The sequence below is a fragment of the Bos indicus x Bos taurus genome, chromosome X (assembly GCF_003369695.1).
Source record: "Bos indicus x Bos taurus breed Angus x Brahman F1 hybrid chromosome X, Bos_hybrid_MaternalHap_v2.0, whole genome shotgun sequence".
NCBI classification, from domain to species: domain Eukaryota; kingdom Metazoa; phylum Chordata; class Mammalia; order Artiodactyla; family Bovidae; genus Bos; species Bos indicus x Bos taurus.
Genome location: NC_040105.1, coordinates 62,444,620 through 62,463,632, shown reverse-complemented (window position 1 = coordinate 62,463,632; position 19,013 = coordinate 62,444,620). Strand labels below are relative to the sequence as shown.

The following is a 19,013-nucleotide window of genomic DNA, read 5'->3' as shown; positions in this document are numbered from 1 at the left end:
AACACATGTACACCCATGGTGGATTCATGTCAATGTATGGCAAAACCAATACAATATTGTAAAGTAAATAAATAAATAAAACTGAGATAAAAAAAAAAAAAAATAAGGCACCTGGAGTCATGCTGGCCTCTCCAGTTCCCCAGCACATCCCACCAGTCCACTGACATAAGGGCTCCGCCTGCCTGACCCACTTTCTGAGGATGACCCTCCCAGGACCCTGGAGTGGGGCAGGGAGGGATCTAAGACCTGGATAAGCAGCTCAGTGCCCACTCTGGCCCAGGAGGACTCACCAGACCCAGCCCTGTTTGTGGGGGATGGTGTACTTCTCCATGAAAGTGGTGAGCCGCAGCAGTGAGCCCTTGTGCAGGAGGTGTATCTGGCTGGCAAACTGCCGGTTGATCTCCAATGACTCTGAGTTGAGGCTGGGCCGGTGAGAGTTCTGAAAGCTGTGCCAACGGAGCTTCCTAGTGAGAGGCGAGGGGGTAGAGAAGGCTGGAGGAGCAGGTTTCAGCAAACCTTAGGAAAAGTTGTGTTCTTCTGGTCCTTTTCCTCCCCCCGCCAAAGAAAATATATACAAAGAGATGGGACCACTGTCAGCACTGCTGCGGGGCTCCAGGGTGGAGGAAGCTTAGTCTTGATTTCCAGGGCTGCCCAGAGGCCAAGATGTTGTCAGGGAGGGTGGTACAGAGATCGGGCCCATCTAGTGCCAGCAAGCAGTATGAGCCCCTCTTCCATTCAAGACTGCAGGGGAGGGGCTTCTCTGAAAAACCCAGAATAGTGAAGCTGGGGATCAGAGACCATCTCCTGCAATGCCCTTGATTTACACATGGGCTACCTAAAACCCAAAAGGAGCTACAGTTTGCACAGGCCGTAGCAGAGGCAGGTCCTAAAGCTTACATTCTAGATTCCCGAGTCCCGTACTTTCTTTTTCTCTTCTGGGACTGGCTGCAGGCAGGCAATCACTCAGCCCCTAAGAACTTTCCCCTGCGCCTTGTGACTAAAAAACTGGAAGTGGGAAAGGGGGACATGGAGGGCGGATAAGGAAGGGAGGGGAGAAAAGGGGTAAGGGAAGAGATGAGAGGAGGGGGAGGGAAAGGGAGAAGGGAGAAAGAGAGACAACAGAATCCTTGCCCCACCCTTACCCTGAACTCCCACCTGCAGGGTCTGGTAAGTGAGGCCCCGACACCTGAATCTCGTCGCTCACGGGATACTGATGTCTGGAGTCCAGTTGGGGACCCTGTAGCCTCAGCCTCGTTCATGGAGTTCCTGCTACTATCCAGCTCACTGGAGGAGGCCACAGTGTCGGAAACGTGTTCTTCTTCCACAGACAGGCTGGAGGAAGAGGTTGGTTCTCCCACTGAATGTGTCTCCTCCTCATGATCCTGGGCAAAGCCTGGGGCCCCAGTCTCTGACTGTGCCAGGAACTTAGCCTTGGCAGGGGTCTGAGGCTGAGCCAGGACTCCAAGTTGCACATCCACCTGGCCCAGGGCTAGGGACTCCCTGAGGGCTGGAGCCTCTCCCTGGGTCTGAGCCTCACCGGTCTGGCCTTCCACTCCATCGGTGGCTATTTCTACTGTTGAAGTGGCCTCCTCCTCTACTTCCTCCTCCTCCTCTTCTTCCTTATCTCCAGGCCCCAGGTCTGGGCACATGGCTTGAGACCAGAGCTCTACCCGCTGCTGCAACCCCCACACGTGCTGGAGGATGTCATCCAGGTGAGTGTAGCTGTCCCCACCTTCCTCCTCCTCCTCTTCAGCCTCGGCCCCAGCCAGTACAGGCTCAGCTGGATACAGCTCTGGCATGTTGTCATAGATGCTGGTGTGGCTACCTATGGAGCCACAGGAGCCCCGGCGCCCTTCATGGCCCCAGTGCCTACCCGGCTGCCAATCTGCCAGGCGGTGTCCATCCTCTGGGCACAGGCTCTCAATGGACAAGGAGCGAGGGAATGTGCCTGGTTTGTGGTCTCTGGGCACATGCACCAGGCAATCACCCTGGTGTGCCCGCGGAGGATGCTGGAACATGGCCACAGGCCAGGCCTCCCAGGCCCTCTGAGTCTCAGCGCCACTGCCACTGGCTGATGTGGCCGCCTGGTTCTTGGCCCGATAGAGGAAGCCATGGCGACTTCGGAAAGAGAAGGCTTTGGCAACCTTTTCTGAGGTGACTGAGCTGTGCTCCAGATCTGCTTGCCGGCCTCCACCCTTTTCCTTCCGTCTGAGAGACTCAAGGTGCTTGAGGAAGCTCTGGGAACGGTGCTTCTTGGTTTTGTCCCGGGGGCCCTCCTGGCCCCGAGTGGGGCTGAAGAAGGGCCAGTGACTTGGGCTGGAAGAATGGCCTAGCAAGGGCAGATCCGCTGGCTCAGGTGGTAGGCTCACAGTGATGGCAGGCAGGGAGGTGGCACTAAGCTCAGTGAGGACGCCCTCACAGCTAGAGGTCACTGGCAGGTCAGGGCTTGCTGGGGCCAACAAGTCAGAGGAACCCATGCGAGACCACTGCTTATTTTCTCGCTCAAAGGTCCAGTGGTTGCTGATGGTACAGTGCTCTTCCTCCTCTGAGTCTTCATTCTGAGAAGAGCATCACAGGGTAGGGTCACGGGTAGCCAGTCCACAAGCCCTTTCTTGGGCTCCACTCTCTGCCTCCAAACTCTTTGGGGACTTGGGGGCAAAGGGCCCTGCTCTCTGACTGAGAACACATCCTCAGAGTAGAAGGCACTCCTCGGCACTCTGGGAGTGCCGGAAGAAGCCAGGAGTCATGGAGAAAGCCTGGATGGAGGGTAGTGGTCATCTGGTCAATGAAATCCCTACCCATTTTTACAGACAGGGAAACCTAAACAAATGAGAAGCTGCTTGCCCAAGGTCATGGCAACCCACTTCAGTATTCTTGCCAGGAGAATTCCATGGACAGAGGAGCCTGAAGGGCTATAGTCCATGGGGTTCCAAAGAGTCAGACGTGACTGAGGGACTAACAATTTCACTTTCAAGTGAATGACACAGCAGGGCTGGAATCCAAGCATCCCTGACATCCTGTCCTCAGCAGCCTCCCAGCGAGTCTTGAGGCTATAGTCTTAGATAAGAATCCCAGAATGCCAGAGCTAGAAAGGATATTTTACATTTTCTAGTTTTCTACTTTGCAAAGTGGGGACGCTGAGGAACAGAGAGGGGAAGAACTTTGTCCAAAGTCACTGAAAAGTCAGTGCAGAGCTGGGGCTAGGAGCCCAAGCTCTCCTGTTTCCCTGGTGACTTGTTTACGGCAGGCCTCTGGTGGAAAAAGCTCCAGAGAAAAATCCATAAAGCCTGACCCCAGGGAAGGGTAGGTTCATTTCCCCACCTTCCAGGGCTACATGCAGACTCAGAGCCATCTTAGTTCCTACAATCCCAGACTAGCAGAGTCAGAAAGGTTTTTGGAGGGTATTAATGCTGCTCTCAATTCATTGTAGAGCTGGAGAAAATGAGGCTTAGTGTAAGACTTCGTGAAGTGAGATTGGACATCCTGACTTCTAAGATCTTCTAAGATCATATAGGCCATGATTTTCCATCACATTATTCTGTCTCTGCCCCCAGTGAAGGAATTTTTGCCATCACAGAGAAGGCATGTAGGCAGATGGACTTCCCTGAGGGATGTCCATCACTAGGTCAAGTTATTAGAAAATCCAGGAGGGAGTGGTGGGCTGATAAGGCTGAGTGATGCTATGAGTCAGGGTACTTTTTCTCATACCCCAACTTTGAGACCAGGCTAGCCGAAACCCAGCAGCCTCATAAACGTACATCCTACTCCCAGGCTGGAGCAAGGCACCACCCTGGACAGCCCAGCCTCCTAGGACACTGGACTATTTTCATAAGTTGTTTGTGTTCGTCCTGGGTTAGCCATGGTGCCACAAGACCACAGACCCTATCCTTGCCCTAACTCACCTGCTTGCATTGAAAATGAACCTCCAGTTTCATCGAGGCACAACTGTTCAAGGTCATCAGCCTCCTGCAAGTAACACAAAGCAGGGTTCACCCAAGGGTCACAAGCCACCGAGCCTGCAGGGACTAGCCTAGGACGCTAGGAAGATGCCGTCCACTGCTTCACATGCTCAAGACATCAAAACATCTCCCAAGTCCCTGTGTTCATGAAGGTTTCAGTGCTAGACATGATGCTGTAGAAATTATGGGCTCTTGTCCTCTAGGAACTTACAGATGTGAGACAAAAATAAAAACAACCACTACAGAGATGGGACACATTCAAGAACAGAGCAGACAGAAGGCATAGAGGGCACACAGAGGGTGGGACGAGCAACTTCCCTGAAGGCAGGGGGTGCAGTCAGAGAGAAGTCTTGCTGGAGAACAGAAATGGGATTTGGATCGACAGAGAGACAGAGACTCCTATCCCAGTCTTCAACCAAAGCCTGTGACAAGGTAGAGAGGGAAATGGTCAATAAACAGACCAGTGCATGTGTGAGGGGTAGACTGAGGCTGATAAGGTTGGGCAGAGCCATGTTGCAAAAGGCCTCAGGTGTCATGCTAAAAAAGCTTTAGACTTCTTTCTGCAGACGGCAACATATTTCAAGCAGAGGAGCACTCACTGGGAAGCTGACTCTGGTGGCTCTTGTGGAGTTGTATCAGAGCAAGGATGGGAATGCTGAGATGGAAGATAGGAAGGCCAGTTAGAAGGATGGATCCAAGAAGTCGTGGTTTGGCCTCAAAAAGTAGAGGGGGACAAATTAGAGGAATGTTTGGAGGCTCTAACTGAAGGGAAATAAAAGGCCAAAGACCTTGGCTTTCTAGTGCCTGGGGGTGGGCAGTGAGGATATCACAGGCACAGAGACAGAGTGAAGAGTGAAGAGCATGAGAGCAGCAGATAAGCTTTGTTAATAGGCAGGTTACTCTGTCAGAGGGGCAAGGATGGCTTTTTTTTCCCACGAGGAAGCCCCAAGCCAGGCCCATGACCTCCCAGGCCTAGCCCTTAGCCCCCCTACCTGCACAGGGCCCCCAAAGAGTCCTCGTCCAAAAAACTGTGGTCCTTCTTCACAGAGCCAATATCCACAGGAAACAAACCTTCTGTATGGCAGAGAAAAGCAGAGATGAGTCTAGAGCAGCAGGTTAGAAACTCAGTGCCAGGGACCCTGCAGTGAGAAGAAGGGGGAGCAGGCAGAAGGGAGCCAGGCAGGCGAGAGCTGAGGAGGAGGAGAAAGGCTGCAGTGAAGGAGGGACCCAGGGAGCTCACGGTTGGCCACAGGGGGAAGATCAAGGAGAAGACAGAAAGGTCAAGCTGGACAAGAGGACCCATCAGTCAGTGAGGCAGGTTCATGCGGGAGGCTGCTCAAGACGGGGAACCTCCTCTCTGGCCCAAGGTGAACCAGGGGGACCAGGGAAAGAACAAGGACACTGTGCAGTCAAACAATAGCTCCCTTTCCCTTCTGCTCAGAGCAAGAGCACCTGCTCCCTGGGGTTTGAGAAGGGAAAGGGGGAGAGGAAGGAGCGGAGGAAGAGGAGAGAATACCTGCAAAATCTCACACCTCTCTGCCTACTGGTAAAACAAGCCCATGAACTCATTTACTAATGTTAATTGAGCACCAACTTTCTGCTAGACACTGGGGACACAACAGCGAATGAGACAAAAATGATCCAAGCTTTCATGGAGTTTGCGCTCTCACAGGGGCAACAGATGGTGAACAGTATGCGAGAGAAACAAAGTATGCTGTTACAAATGCTAGCAAAGACATGAGCCAGGGTGACAGGGTAAAGAGAGGCCTTACTAAGGCTGAGCCCTGAAGAGCAAGAAGGGGTCAACTGGGCCAGGAGCCTGGGAGAAAGTCTCCAGCAGGACCAAAACTAAGGCTCCAAGGAGGGCGAGAGTCTGGTGTGAGCAGGTGGTAGGAAGAAGCCCAGAGAGTAGTGAGCAAAGTGGAGAGAAGCACGTGGAAGCTGGGCGATGCAGTTTTGTCGGCTAGAACAAAGCGTTGCCGCTCACTTCATTTTGGGTGTGCCATGAAGCCCACGGAGGAGTGAGTGACAGAGTGGAGTGGGGTATACTGTGGTCAGGCCTGCACTCCCTGGGTCACTCTAGCTGCTGAACATCAGAGTAGAGGACGGAGTGTAGAAAGGAGGCTGTAGCACTAGGCTGGGCGAGCAGATCACACTAATGTGACAGTTAAGGCCATATGAAGTGGATAGATTCAAGATATAGTCTGGAGGGAGCAGGGTCTTGCTGAAGGGTTAGATACAGGCACAAAGGAAAAGAGAACCAGAGGATGATGTCGGGACGTGGGGCTTAGGTGGTGGTGGCCCCATCAGGTGGTAACATCTTAGACGGCTGTCAGACAGCTGAGCAAAGATACTGAACTGAGAGTTGAAGCGATGAATCTGGAGTTTGGGCCTAAGGGCTGGACAGAGAGACATTGGGGAGTCATCAGAATATACATGGTGCTCAGAAAAGGATCTCCTCAGAGATAAATGTCCACAGAGAAGAAGGGCTAGGACAGAGCCCTGGGACACTCTAACAATGAGAACAGTTAGAGGAAGCTGTGCCGGTGAAGGAGACTGAGAGTGGCTGCCAGAAAGCCGGGAGAAGAGGGTAGTCCAGGAGCTGGAATGGCCAACTGCACTGAATGCTACTGCGAGATTAAGTCAGGTCTGAGAAGTGACCGCTGAATTTGACCACATGTAGGTCCCTGGTGAACTTGACAAGGACTGTTTTGTTAGTGAGGTGGGGATGAAGCCAAGATACAAGTGGGGATGTGGGAAGAATGGAAACAGCAAGTATGAACAACTCTAGAGAAAAACAGAAAAATGAAGGAAAGCAGAGAAATAAGGCCGTTGAGAGGGGAGGTGAAAGCAGGGCTACCCGAGTGCACCCTCCATGTTACGTCTACATAAATACCTTCCCTGGGAGCTGTGCAGCGCAGCAGCCCTGCCTGAGACAAGGTGCTTTAACATATGGGAGACCCCAGAACTTGTGAGAGCTGATGAGAAGGCAGGAGAAAAGACAGGACAGAGGTTGTAACGATGGGAGCAGGCCAGGATAAACAGCTTCTTGTGTGGTGGGAGAAAAAAAATCTTACGGGCCCCATGTTCCAACTGAAAAATGGAGGGATAAGGCAACTCTGGGGTGGGGCAGGGGGAACCACTGAGTGACCTTACCTTCAAAAAGCTGAGCATACTTAGGGAAGCCTGTTGCTCGGAGCCACCTGCATGCTTTTTGGCCTCAGCTTCTAAAACAGATGAGAGGAAGAGAGACAGGCAGAGGAAGAAGGTTAGCAGGTGCTGGCGGCAAGCCACCCTGGATATGCACACTTGAACCTTTAGCAGGGAAGCACCTATAGCTCTGGTGACCTGGAAATGACAAGAGAAGCACAAAGGAGCTATCGCATTCCCTCCATGTCACAGCTAGGATTTCCTTTCTGCTCCCCAAACCCTACTCCCTGGATGTGGTGGGACACCTCTCTCACACCGTATTCTCTGCCCAAGAACAGGACCACCACCAGCAACAACTCTAAGGAACATCTGGGGTCAAGGAATACTGCCAGGGGAAGAAACCACCACTGTGTCTTCATCCACTCCTTCCCCCACCACCGGGGGGGCACCCCCTTCCACAGCCCAGGTCCAGCTAGGGATACAAAATGTTCAACAGCGTTATTCTGTTTTCCATCATCATACCTAGTATTCCCCAGCATTCTGATAACAAATCTCATTTAACAGACACCATAAGCTGTGCGGATTTTAATATGCTTATTTTACACATATCCAAATAGGTTCAGAAAGGAAGGGCTCATCTGTAAGTCTCACACCATAAGGCAGTAGTGCAGAGGCCAGAGTTCAAGCTCAGTGTGATCCCCGCTCAAGGTTCCGACCCCTTCTAACAAAGCAGCTCTTCTCCCCCATCACCAAGGTCCAGGTGAGGATGCCTCCATCCTCATGGGGCTTCCCCGGACTGCTCCAGCCCTCCCCCATGGCTTGGCCTCTTTGTGGCACAACCCAATGCTGACTGTCCAGCTGACAGTGCTGGCTTATGGGAGTCTTGGAGGGCAATGGCTGGGTTAGCCTCCCAACTCTGCCCTGGGAGTGCCTGGCACAGGGTAAGGTACCCCTGATAGCCTCAGTGGAGACTTGCAGGTGGATTAAAGCCACAGTGGAGGCGCTCCTGGCCATGGCAGGCTGAATATCTGCAGCAGAACCCTGGGACTGCCCAATTCCCCACCCATGGTGCCAGGGAGCAGTGAGGCTGGGACCATGGGAGCTGTCATTGATGTTGGGGCCACAGAGAGGCTGCCGCCTCTGCAGAGCTGCTCTGCCCATGGATTCCTGCCCCCACATTTCTTCCACTTCCTTACAGACTATAACCAGGAGCCTCCAAGGAGACTGGCGGGGATTTTCCAAGACAGGAAGAGCTCTCTCCCCAGTGGTCTCCCACAGGGAAATCCAAGATGAGATTCTGGCAGCCAGGAATCATAAGTAAAGGACACAAATGTATTTCAGAGATCCTAGGTGGGTAGACAAGGGAAGGAAGAATGTGGGAAGGTGGAAGTTGGTCGGAAAAAGATAGCCTGACCAAGGGTCACTAATGAGGAGTTGTTGCAGAGAAGAAAAGGCTCTGAAGCCTCTGGAGCCCCTAAGGGCTTAATGGGCCAAGGGCAGGGGTGGGAATGAACACTCTGCATTTCTGAGAGCGTGTGCATTGGTTGCTGCTGTCCCAGTATCTGTCTCTGCAAGTAACTGTAGCCAAGTTTGCTCATGTCCGTGATCCACATAGATCAGTGTGGGACCATGCACCCGGATACACTCCCCCTCAGCCACCTCAGTCTGTACCCACACCTGCATCTGTGTGCACACGTGTTTTACGTCACTATAACCTTCTAACCTATGACAGAGATTTAGGAATCATGAGGACCTCTGAGAGGTACTGGAAAGTGTTTGCTCCCACAGAGCCCAGCTAGCAGTACCTCAGCCCCTCTGGCAGGGGGCAATGCTAGACCAGAAAAGGATCTGGATCTCTAGGTCAGTGGTGATCCGGGGACATAGTGAGAACAGCCCTAAGGAACTTCACTCCAGCCCAGGCCGCATTTGACGGACATGGTTTTGCTGGTAGGACAGCTGAGCCAGCTGCCACAGCCACTTCCCTGTCTTTTGCTCCTACCAGCCCCCCGGGAAAAGGCCACCCGAGGCAGGGGGACCACCCTTCAGGATCAGGTCTGCATGTCAGGAACACACACTCGAAGACCACTGTAGCCTCTGGTCACTCATGGCTTAGAGGCAGAACAAGGAGGAGGCAGCAGAGGGAGACACATCCAGATGCCCTTCCTGAGCCTGGAGGAGATGGAAGACGGCAGAAATGAAGTCCTGATCTTACACATCTGCACATTTCACCTGAGTCACAAGGGGCCGTGGGAGAGGGGAAGGCTGCCCACTACCCTAGTGCTTGGCAGTAGCCCTGGCCAGGGTTGGTGGGAAGGGAACCAGCTCACTCAGGTGGGTGCCAAGGCTTTTCATTCATACATAGAGCCCTCTGTGCTGTGCTGTGCTTAGTCGTTCAGTCTCATCCTACTCTTTGTGATCCCATGGACTGTAGCCCGCCAGGCTCCTCTGTACATGGGGATTCTCCAGGCAAGAATACTAGAGTGGGTTGCTATCCTCCTGGCGATCTTCCCAACCCTGGGATCGAACCCAGGTCTCCCACATTGGGAGCCCAAGAATTGGGAAGCCCAAGAATACTGGAGTGGGTAGCCTAGCCCTTTTCCAGAAGATCTTCCTGACCCAGGAATCGAACCATGGTCTCCTGCATTGCAGGCAGATTCTTTACCAGCTGAGCTACCAGGGAAGCCCTTAGAGCCCTCTAGCTTCCTGCTATTCAAAGTGTGATCATTGGACTAGCGGCATCGGCTTCACCTTGGAACTTGTTAGAAAGGCAGAATCCCAGACTTTCTGAAACAGAATCTACATTTAAGTAAGTCCTTGAGTGATCTGCATGCACATTAGAGTTTGGGAAGCACTGGCACAAATCAGCTAGCTCAGGGATTTTCACCCGTGGACGCACATTAGAATCAACTAGGAAGCTTTGTAAAACTACCAATCCCTGGGAGCCCCACCCCCAGAGGCCGATTTAATTGATCTGTGGTAAGACTCTCCAAATCAGTATTTTTTAAAAGCTACAGTATAGACATACTGGAAATGGCCCAAGGGACTTCACCAAATCACACAGAATTAAGTGTCACAACTGAAATTACTACCATCTTTTAATTCCATGTCCTGTGCTCTTTCCATTGTATTATGGCACTTGCCTTCAGATGCCACATAAACAAAAGGCTTAGACTCAAAGGAACCAACTCCAGGTCCCCAAACTTTTTTCTGCCCTTCTGATCTAGTGGAGTGACAAGTCTGAGTTCAAATCCTGGTCAGTCACTTGCTCTCTGACTAAGCAGTCTGACTAGCTAATTCTCTAACTTTGGGCAAGTTGTTTAACCTCTCTATGACTCAGTATTCTTTTCTGTAAAATGACAAAAATAGAATCCACCTCTAATAGCTACTGAGAACATTAAATAAAATACCAGGGATAAAAAGCACTGGCACATTGTACCGAGCATTCAGCAGAGAGTTACTACCCAACACTGACAGGAGGGTCCCAAGGAAAAAGAGAAAATGGGAGAAAAAGACCCAACTAGTATTCTTTTCTGGGCCTGGATAATGGCTGCATCTATACCTCTGTCAGAATTGGAACTAGATGGCTCAAGGAAGTGAGAGTAGGAGGCAGAATTATCAAAGAGGCCACAATAATTCCAAAAGACAAAGCAGCCAAGGAGTTAGAAGCAGGGTCTGAATGAATCCTCAACAGCACCTCCTGGCAGGAATCTAAAGAATGTAATGGCTTATTACCTGCCAGGATGTCAGGGACATTGGCTCCTGACAATAGACCACCTCACAGAGGCTTGAGAGGCCCTGAGGCTCCCTCCCAGATGGAGTGGTCAGGGGCTTTTGTCTTAGTGATTAAGGGCTGAGCTAAGGTGCTTTGCTTTGTCCTTCCCACCAATCCTAGCCTGGCCAGGCTGGGGCCAGGAGTGACCACCCATCCCCAGTAGTCAGTCATTCTCCCTGGGACTGGGGCTCAGGGAGCCCAGACCAACGATTGCCTTATGTGCCTGGCAGGAAGAGTGACACTGGGCAGGCTGAGACGAGTGATGGAGGAATGTCTGTGGCCCCTGGTCCTGCCTGTGTCCAGATGTGCGAATTCCAACAGTTTTAACTACTATGTTCTGCAGGCCATTTTGCTGGCCAAGACTAGGGTAATATGCCAGGACAGGTCAGGGACTGCATCCAGCTGGCACAAGCTGTATTCCACTAAGATTTAAGCCGAGATTCCCTGGGGAGGGGCCCAGCCGATCCCCTCAAGGGTTGGGGGAGAGGACATACTAGAATGCTCCAGAGTCAATCATGCCTCAGTCTCCCAGAGGGAACGACAAAGAAGAACTAGCTGAGCAGCAGTGTACTGTCTCAGGGGTAAATGACAGTATCTACACCTACACTTCCACAGGCCACATCCAGGGATCCTCTTAGCACTGCACATTTTTCTATACAGAGGAGGATACAATGAAGAGAAAAGCAGGGCTTCTGTTTTAGAGAAACTCTACATGAACAAGGGAAGAGTTTATGTACTCAGGAAAAAGGCAGCACTATTTCCCACTGAGGAAATACAATAACACCCAAAGATGATACCTGAGTTGGAGAAAAAGCTTTGTCCAATCAAGCTGACTCTCCCACTTGCTGCCTAAATCATCATATGCAACTTGCTTTACTCTCTAAGCTTTGGTTTCCAAATCTACAATTTGGGGACTAACAACTTTACTGCCTACCTCTGAGGTTACTGTGTGCATCTGGCTGGGTTCTGTCTGATTTGGAGAGGCTGTATGAAAGTTATCATCAGAGAGGGCTGCTTTTAATAAGACAACTTGAACTTTGTATCCAGAGTCTTTAAAGTTCAGTTCAGATTGTGTCCTAGGTATAAAGAAGTGGGAAAGTGAGCTAGGAGAAGAAAAGACAATCAACAACTAAGCTGCCAGAACTCGGGTCTCATCCAGCCACTCTCCTCACTCGCCAGTCACCCCTCTTCACACCACTGTCGGGGAACTCAAGGCCTTTATGCCTTTGGTTACCCTGTGGGCTGTGAGATAGCTGCTGCCCAAGTCCTGGTTCAGCGTGCTCCCTCCCAACCCAAAATCCGGCTCAGGCCTCAGGACTGGGCAAGATCCAGGGCCTAGGACAAGAAAGGGGTAGATGTTACAGAGGCCCAAATCAAAGTGTTCTTGTTACTACCAGAGCAGTCCCCTCTCGATTTGGGCTACATATTATAATCTGGGGAACTTGAAAATGCCAGTGCCCGAGGCCCAATTAAATCATGACCAATTAAATCAGACTCTCTGGAGATATAATTAGTTTTGTTTTGTTTTTGAGAGCTCTCCAGGTGATTTGAAAGCACACCCAGGATCGAGAACCGCTGCCCAAAACAGACATAACCTGGTAAAAAAAGCCACAGCATAGGTCTTCAGAAAGATTCTATCCAGAGGCTACACTCAGGCCTGTTCTTATCACTGGCTCATGCTCTCTTTGGGGCCAACGAACAGTGATGTGAATGCATGTGATAGACATCTGCAGGTGTCTGTGAAGGCAATTTATTCAGTTAGCTGACTTATTCCACGAGGCAGCTTTCAACAAACTTGGTTTCGTTTCTCTTACTTAGCTGCCTATTTGGAAGGGCATCTCCCCCGTGGCCCTCAATGCAGGATGAGTGATAGTCAGTCAGTCATGTCAGATTCTTTGTGACCACATAGACTGCAGCCCACCAGGTTCCTTTGTCCATGACATTCTCCAGGCAAGAACACTGGAGTGGGTTGCCATTTCCTTCTCCAGGGTGAACGCAGGATGGGTATCTCCAAAACAAGGTTTGTTTCAGCATGGTGTCTCCCACCTCCAGTGAGCCTAGGGGAAAGAGCCAATGTTCAGAGGGGTGAAGAAAGCCCTGGGAGGCTGCTGTCTATGTGACAACCCAAGGTCCCAGGTATCTATGTGACAACTCAAGTTTCCAGGGTGGACTCTGTGAGGCCAAGCTGGTCGCCAAGGTAGGCAGAGGGGCCACTGACCACTCGTCTTGCTGTTGCACGTGGGAAATGCCAAGTCCTAGCAAAGAGCTTCTCAGATCATTTCTCTTGGTTGATGCAGCTCTCAGTTCTTCTGCCCACCCCTATTCCTAGAGAGGGACCTCACTTGAGGAGGTGTTGGCCTTCCAGCAGAGGGCTCGGATCTCAGCTGACCCCAAGTGCTTGTGACCTGCTCCTTCCACTCTCCCATAAGATTACACTAAGGGGCCTTGGCCACGAGAAATGTGTCCACTCAGCCCCGAGGCAGTACTTCATTTGAATTTGCACAAAGGGGTCTGTGGGATTTGTTCTGACCCTGGCAAAGGTGCTGCAACAGGTGACCACCCAGATATGCACCTCTCTGTCTGGGAGACTGATGGAGAAGGGCCTTCACAAGGGCCAAGACTAAGAGTTGTCATGGATGCCGGGACTGTCAAGACTTCCCCTCCTGACCTTGCAGCGGACATGCCGGGGTCTACCATGCTCTGTCTACTGGGAGGTCAGGTGTACTGGTTGTCTCTCCTGCTCTTAGCTGGAATCACAACTCTAACTAGGTTCTTCCAGGGGAGGGGGAAAGGGAGACTGAGACCAAAATAACTCTTATCCCACATTCCAACCGTTGCAGGAGGGGTGCCGCAGCAAGGACTGCTGATGTCAAGTGGCCGAGCTTGATAGTGCTAGACACTGACTGGCCTCTGGTGGCTGGGCAGAACTCGGGGCCCCTGCTGCACCTGTTCGGATGTGAGCCCTGGTCTCAGCTAGAGCTACTGTGGGACTGGGTGGCAACAAAATGAAGCCACAAAATCTACTTGCTGGCCAGTGGCAGGTTCACAGGTGTGGCCCTCCTTCTCTAACACTCCATGTCCATGCCATGGCCATGAGGCCACAAGGATTCTCAACCAGAGACAATTTAACCCCCCCACCCATCACTACCACAGGAGACCTTGGGCAATGTTGGGAGACATTTTTGGTCATCACAACTGGGGAAGGATGCTGCTAGTATCTACCGAGTAGAGGTCAGGGATGCTACTAAACATCCTATAATGCACAGGACACCTCCCATAATAAAAGAAAGCTTGACTCCAGACCTGAAGTGTAAGAGACCAGGAACAGCAGCTTCCTTCCACCTTACCTGGGGGCCTCAAGCACCTCCAGGCAGCCCCAGCCCACCTTGGGGATGTCCTGAGAAGTGAGGTGAAGAATGAATGCAATGTTCACTGTAGGTCCCTTATCTCTGGACACTGTGGACCCCTTTCAGCATCAGCCAGGGGAGGTGACAGTTCTTATTTTTGGAGTTTTTATAAATATGGAAGTGATATAAGGAACTTCCAACTGTGCTCTGTCTCCACACACATACACAAAGCTGTAGCCCAAGCTGCAGTATGCAGCCATAAGTGGAGGAGGGCCATGAGGGCCCTGTGGCTAAGCCAGACTTCTGGCCTGCTGGGGCTGCTTGAGAATTTGGGTCCAGAGGCGGCCCGGTCTGTGGTCTCCTAGGCAAGCACTTGATGCAGCAGAGCCAAAGCAGACAGCTGACATTTTGCCTGGCACAGGGCTTCCTTGTGAAAGTGAAGGTCAAAGCTGTCACCTGCTCTGCCACAGAGGCTCCATTAGCTTTCTTGCCCTCAGGGGATCCTGTCCCCTATCCGGATCATCCCAGGTGCTCTGACAAGGTCATGGGAGACAAGGAAAGACAGGTGTTTTAATAATTCACGTGCTACTCCATCACTTCCAGTTCCCAGCCTGGAGGCAAGAGATACCAGCCTAACTGGTATGGGGCAGATGGAACTGCCCTCCACTGTGGTATGGGTGAACAGGGTACTGGATCCAAAGTCAGGAGAACTACATTCTGATCTTAGCTCCACTAGGAACCTGTCAGATGACCTTGGGCAAGCCAGTACCTCCATCTAAGTGGCAGTTTCCCTATCTTTCAATGGCCACTCACCAAAATTTAGACCCAGAACAGAAGTATGTGTGATTGGTAGAGAGGGGAGCCTCCTCTTGCATGCTCTCTTCTGGGAGACTCAAGAAAGAACCCTCAATAGGGACCAAGAACAAACCCATCTTTCCCTTCCAATTCAGCTCTCCTGATTTCTGGCCTCCAAAGGCACCAAACATTAAGGCTTAAACCTCTAGTCAGGCTGGTCTGTCCTCTCTCTGCTCATGTATTTAGCCACCAAATTCTATCCATTTTTCCATCCAACAGTCACGATTTCCCATGCCCAATCGTGCTCCAGGTTCTCATGCCTGGATTATTTCCGCCCTGCAAGTTCCCAGCCTCCAGGCTGTCCTTTCAACAGGTCATCCTGCCAGCTTCTTCTCCAAAGAGCCCAGCTCTGACCTGGCCACTCTCCTAGTCTGCAACCTAATGGGCTCCCCACTGCCCACAGCTGGGGCAGACATCAAACTGATTTCCACCTCCACACTCAAGACCCGGCCTGACTTGAAGCTGCAAATTCCTATTATTTATCATGATGAAGGTCAGACACCCTATCCCATGAAGACTTCATTCCCTGATCTCTCACCAACCCCCTAACACCCAGTTAAATTAAGTGCCCCCCCCCCGAATATTTCCATTACCTTCTCGACAGCATGTATCTGTTTCCCCCATTCCACTGGAGCTCCAGCAATTGGGTCCTTTGTATCTCAGTCTCCCCAGTGCTATGTGGTGTAGGCTACTGCATGTTCTGGCAACATCTAGATAGGAAGTCCTGTTTCCCAACTAAACATCGTGCAGACCTTCGACTTCACCCCCTCCTCTGGCATCTCCACAGTGGGGACACAGAACTGAGCTGCTGCTGCTGCTAAGTCACTTCAGTCGTGTCTGACTCTGTGCGACCCCATAGACGGCAGTCCACCAGGCTCCCCCGTCCCTGGGATTCTCCAGGCAAGAACACTGGAGTAGGTTGCCATTTCCTTCTCCAATGCATGAAAGTGAAAAGTGAAAGTGAAGTCGCTCAGTCGTGTCCAACTCCTAGCGACCCTGTGGACTGCAGCCTACCAGGCTCCTCTGCCCATGTGATTTTCCAGGCAAGAGTACTGGAGTGGGGTGCCATTGCCTTCTCCACAGAACTGAGCACGCATCTGCAACTCAGCAGACTGGCTGACTGGCAACCCACCTTGCCCCAGGGCAGAAACCATACATTCAGGAACCAAGGACCAAAGGTGTGAGAATAGAAGATAAACTCTGGATGAGGGTGGAGGCATTCTGCCTCATGGAGCACTTAGCTCTCCCATCCCAAGCTCCTGTGAGCACGCAAACTTACTTAAGAGAAGGGACATCCACCATCTTCTGCTTCCCTTTCCTGTTCTGCAAAATGTTGGTGCTCACCTGTTTTGACCCTGTACCACCACTTCTACATCCCAACCCCCCTTCCTAAACCCAACTTCCCTTTCCTCTTGCTGAGGCCAAATATAAACTTCTGGGCAGGAAATGCCTTGAAGGAGCTTGGCCCCACCCTGAGATCTAGAGAAAATTGTCTCTGACAGAAAAGATATAGGCCTGAGAGAAGTAGCCTCCTCAGGCCAGGTCTGCTCTCCTCTGGAAGCCAACAGACACAAGCCTGCCTTGGAGCCCAGCAGTGGCCAAAGGGAGGGCTGGGACAAGGAGTTCAAAGGAGAAGGTGGGGACAGGGGTGATGATAGGAATGCTCAGGCCATGGTGAGGTGAAGGGAAGGAAAACCCCAAAGAGTGGCCTGATGGCCGTGTTAGGACTCCAGAGCATACAGGTTCTGCAGTACGGTGAGTGGGAAGAGTAACAAGCTAGTGATCTGAAGACCTGACTTTTAGTCTTAGCTCTGCTACTTCTCAGCTCTGGCTGTGATCATTATTGATAACAATTTTTAGGATACTGAATGTAATTATGTTGTGTATTAAGAATAATTCATGATAGACACTAATATTTACTTACTATGTGCCAGACCCTGAGCTAAGGACTTTATATAGATCATACTGGATAAGACTTTATTTCTCTATGCCACAGTATCCTCATCTGTCAAGTAGCATTACAATCATAGTACTGACAAAATGAGGTATTTGCAAATATAAAATGAGATAATAATCATAGCAGCCAAAGGGCAACAAGTCATCATTATTGTCCCAGGTATTAGATTAGGTACTTTTTATATGATTTATGTTATTGAGCCTTCATAACAACCCTGTGAGGTTAGTGCTCTGATAATATCTCTATTTGATCAATGAGAAAACTGAGGCCCACAGCTACAGAGTAATTTCCCAAGGTCATCAGTGAAGAAGTGGTGGTCCAAGATCCACACTGAGGCAGTCTGGCTCCAGAGTCAGAGCACTACATTAGAATCCTCATTAATAGGAGAAATCTTCTAGGCCACAGACATAAAAAAACATATACCAGTTTTTCTGCAGTATGAACCATTAACTTGAAGTAAGTTCCCAGTAGTAGAGAAGCACCTGATCATGCTGTATCTCTTTGGTCTCCACAACAGCCTTGTCCAAGGCTGGCCTGCTGGACAAAAGAGAAACTAAGGCTATGAAACGTCAGTTCAGTTCAGTTGCTCAGTCATGTCCAACTCTTTGTGGCCCCATGGACTGCAGCATGCCAGGCTCCCCTGAAAGGTCAAATGGTTTCTATTGGACTACAGATGAAACCAAGAAACTGAGTAAATGCCCACAGCCCTCCTGTTGATCTGTTCTCACGTCAGCATCCCCAGGCTCTCCCCTCCAAATCCACTCCCCCTTGGTTGCGTATTTATTCAACCAATATTACCTGAGCACCTACTCTGCACTGGGCCCTATGGTAGGCACCAAGGTCTGAAAACTGAACATTGAACTCTCCTAGAGTACCTGGCAAGAGCTGGTACTAGGCCCTCCTTCTCAGGGAGGCAGAGGCTAAGATGGACTGTCCTTGAAGCACCCCCTGGAGCTCATTTGGAGGCAAGTAACAGAATGAGCTCGAAAGTAACGGAGCTGGCAGCTGGTAAAACCTGAGGGAAGTAAGCTCGCAGCACCCGAGAGCCCTGAGGTGGGAACACTGGAGGGAGGACTAGAGCATCTAGACAAAAGCCCCTCACATACATACCCAATTTAGCATGTGCCAGGCCAGCTGCAGGGCTCACAAAAGTGAATCCAGCCAGCTACGCACGTGCCCCTAACCAACCACACCTTCTAAATAATACAACCTGGTTGTGAAGATAGCTCACTAAAATGTCTCTTCTCCTAATGCCACCTAGCAGCCTGCTCTCCACCCTCAGTGCAGGAAAGTGCTAATCAGGCAGGCCTGCTGCCATCAGAACAATCCCCACTCCCTCCTGCACACCCGCCCCCACCTCAGCGCAGCTCTGCTTTAGATACCCAGCCCTCAGTGTTTTCTCTCCTCTTCATCTGTCAACCCTGGGGGTCTGGAACATGCAAGGACCTGGGGACTGTATGTACAGGACTCGGTGATTGCTGGTGGGTGTGGGGAGCAGTCAGGCAGGGGTGGGAGACTCGAGATTTAGCTCTTGCCTCCCAGGCAGGCATCTGGGAAAGGGAAGGGGAAAGCATGACACAGTCGCTAAGGATGTGGGTGGTGGACTCAGACTGCCTGTGTCCTGATCCCAGCTCCATCACCCTCGAGCCGCATGACCTTGGGGAAGTTCTTTTAACCTCTCCCTGATTCAGTTTCTTCATACATAACATGGGGGTGATTATAGCAGTACCCACCTTACTGAATTGTCATGGGAGCTAAGTAAATTCAAATGTGTCAAGAATTGAGAAGAATTCCCTATTGTTCTTGGTGTTACCATTGTTACTAAGTCTCTTTCAGAGTGATAAATGTCACTAAAGGAGCCCGAGGAAGGGAGCCCTGGAGGCAGGCACAGTCAGGAAGAGCTTTTCAGGAGGAGGCAGAATCTGAAATGACAGAAAAGTCCAGACTTAGGCCCGAGAGGTGGCAGGTTTGAG

General features: G+C 51.1%; 1 protein-coding gene across 3 annotated transcripts in view; it reads right to left on the bottom strand.

Moving 5' to 3' along the window:
• Window positions 1–19,013, bottom strand: part of STARD8 (StAR related lipid transfer domain containing 8) — an 82,296-nt gene that overhangs the window by 7,060 nt on the left and 56,223 nt on the right. For 2 of the 3 annotated variants that reach the window (XM_027533964.1, XM_027533962.1), the window contains 5 exons: window positions 7,116–7,186; window positions 4,952–5,033; window positions 3,903–3,966; window positions 1,156–2,558; window positions 291–464 (listed from right to left, as the gene is read on the bottom strand). In XM_027533964.1, coding sequence (XP_027389765.1) covers window positions 291–464; window positions 1,156–2,558; window positions 3,903–3,959 — 1,634 coding nt within the window. In that variant the 5' untranslated portion in view covers window positions 3,960–3,966; window positions 4,952–5,033; window positions 7,116–7,186. The remainder of the gene's footprint in view (window positions 1–290; window positions 465–1,155; window positions 2,559–3,902; window positions 3,967–4,951; window positions 5,034–7,115; window positions 7,187–19,013) is intronic. The other variant, XM_027533965.1, reaches the window with a different exon arrangement.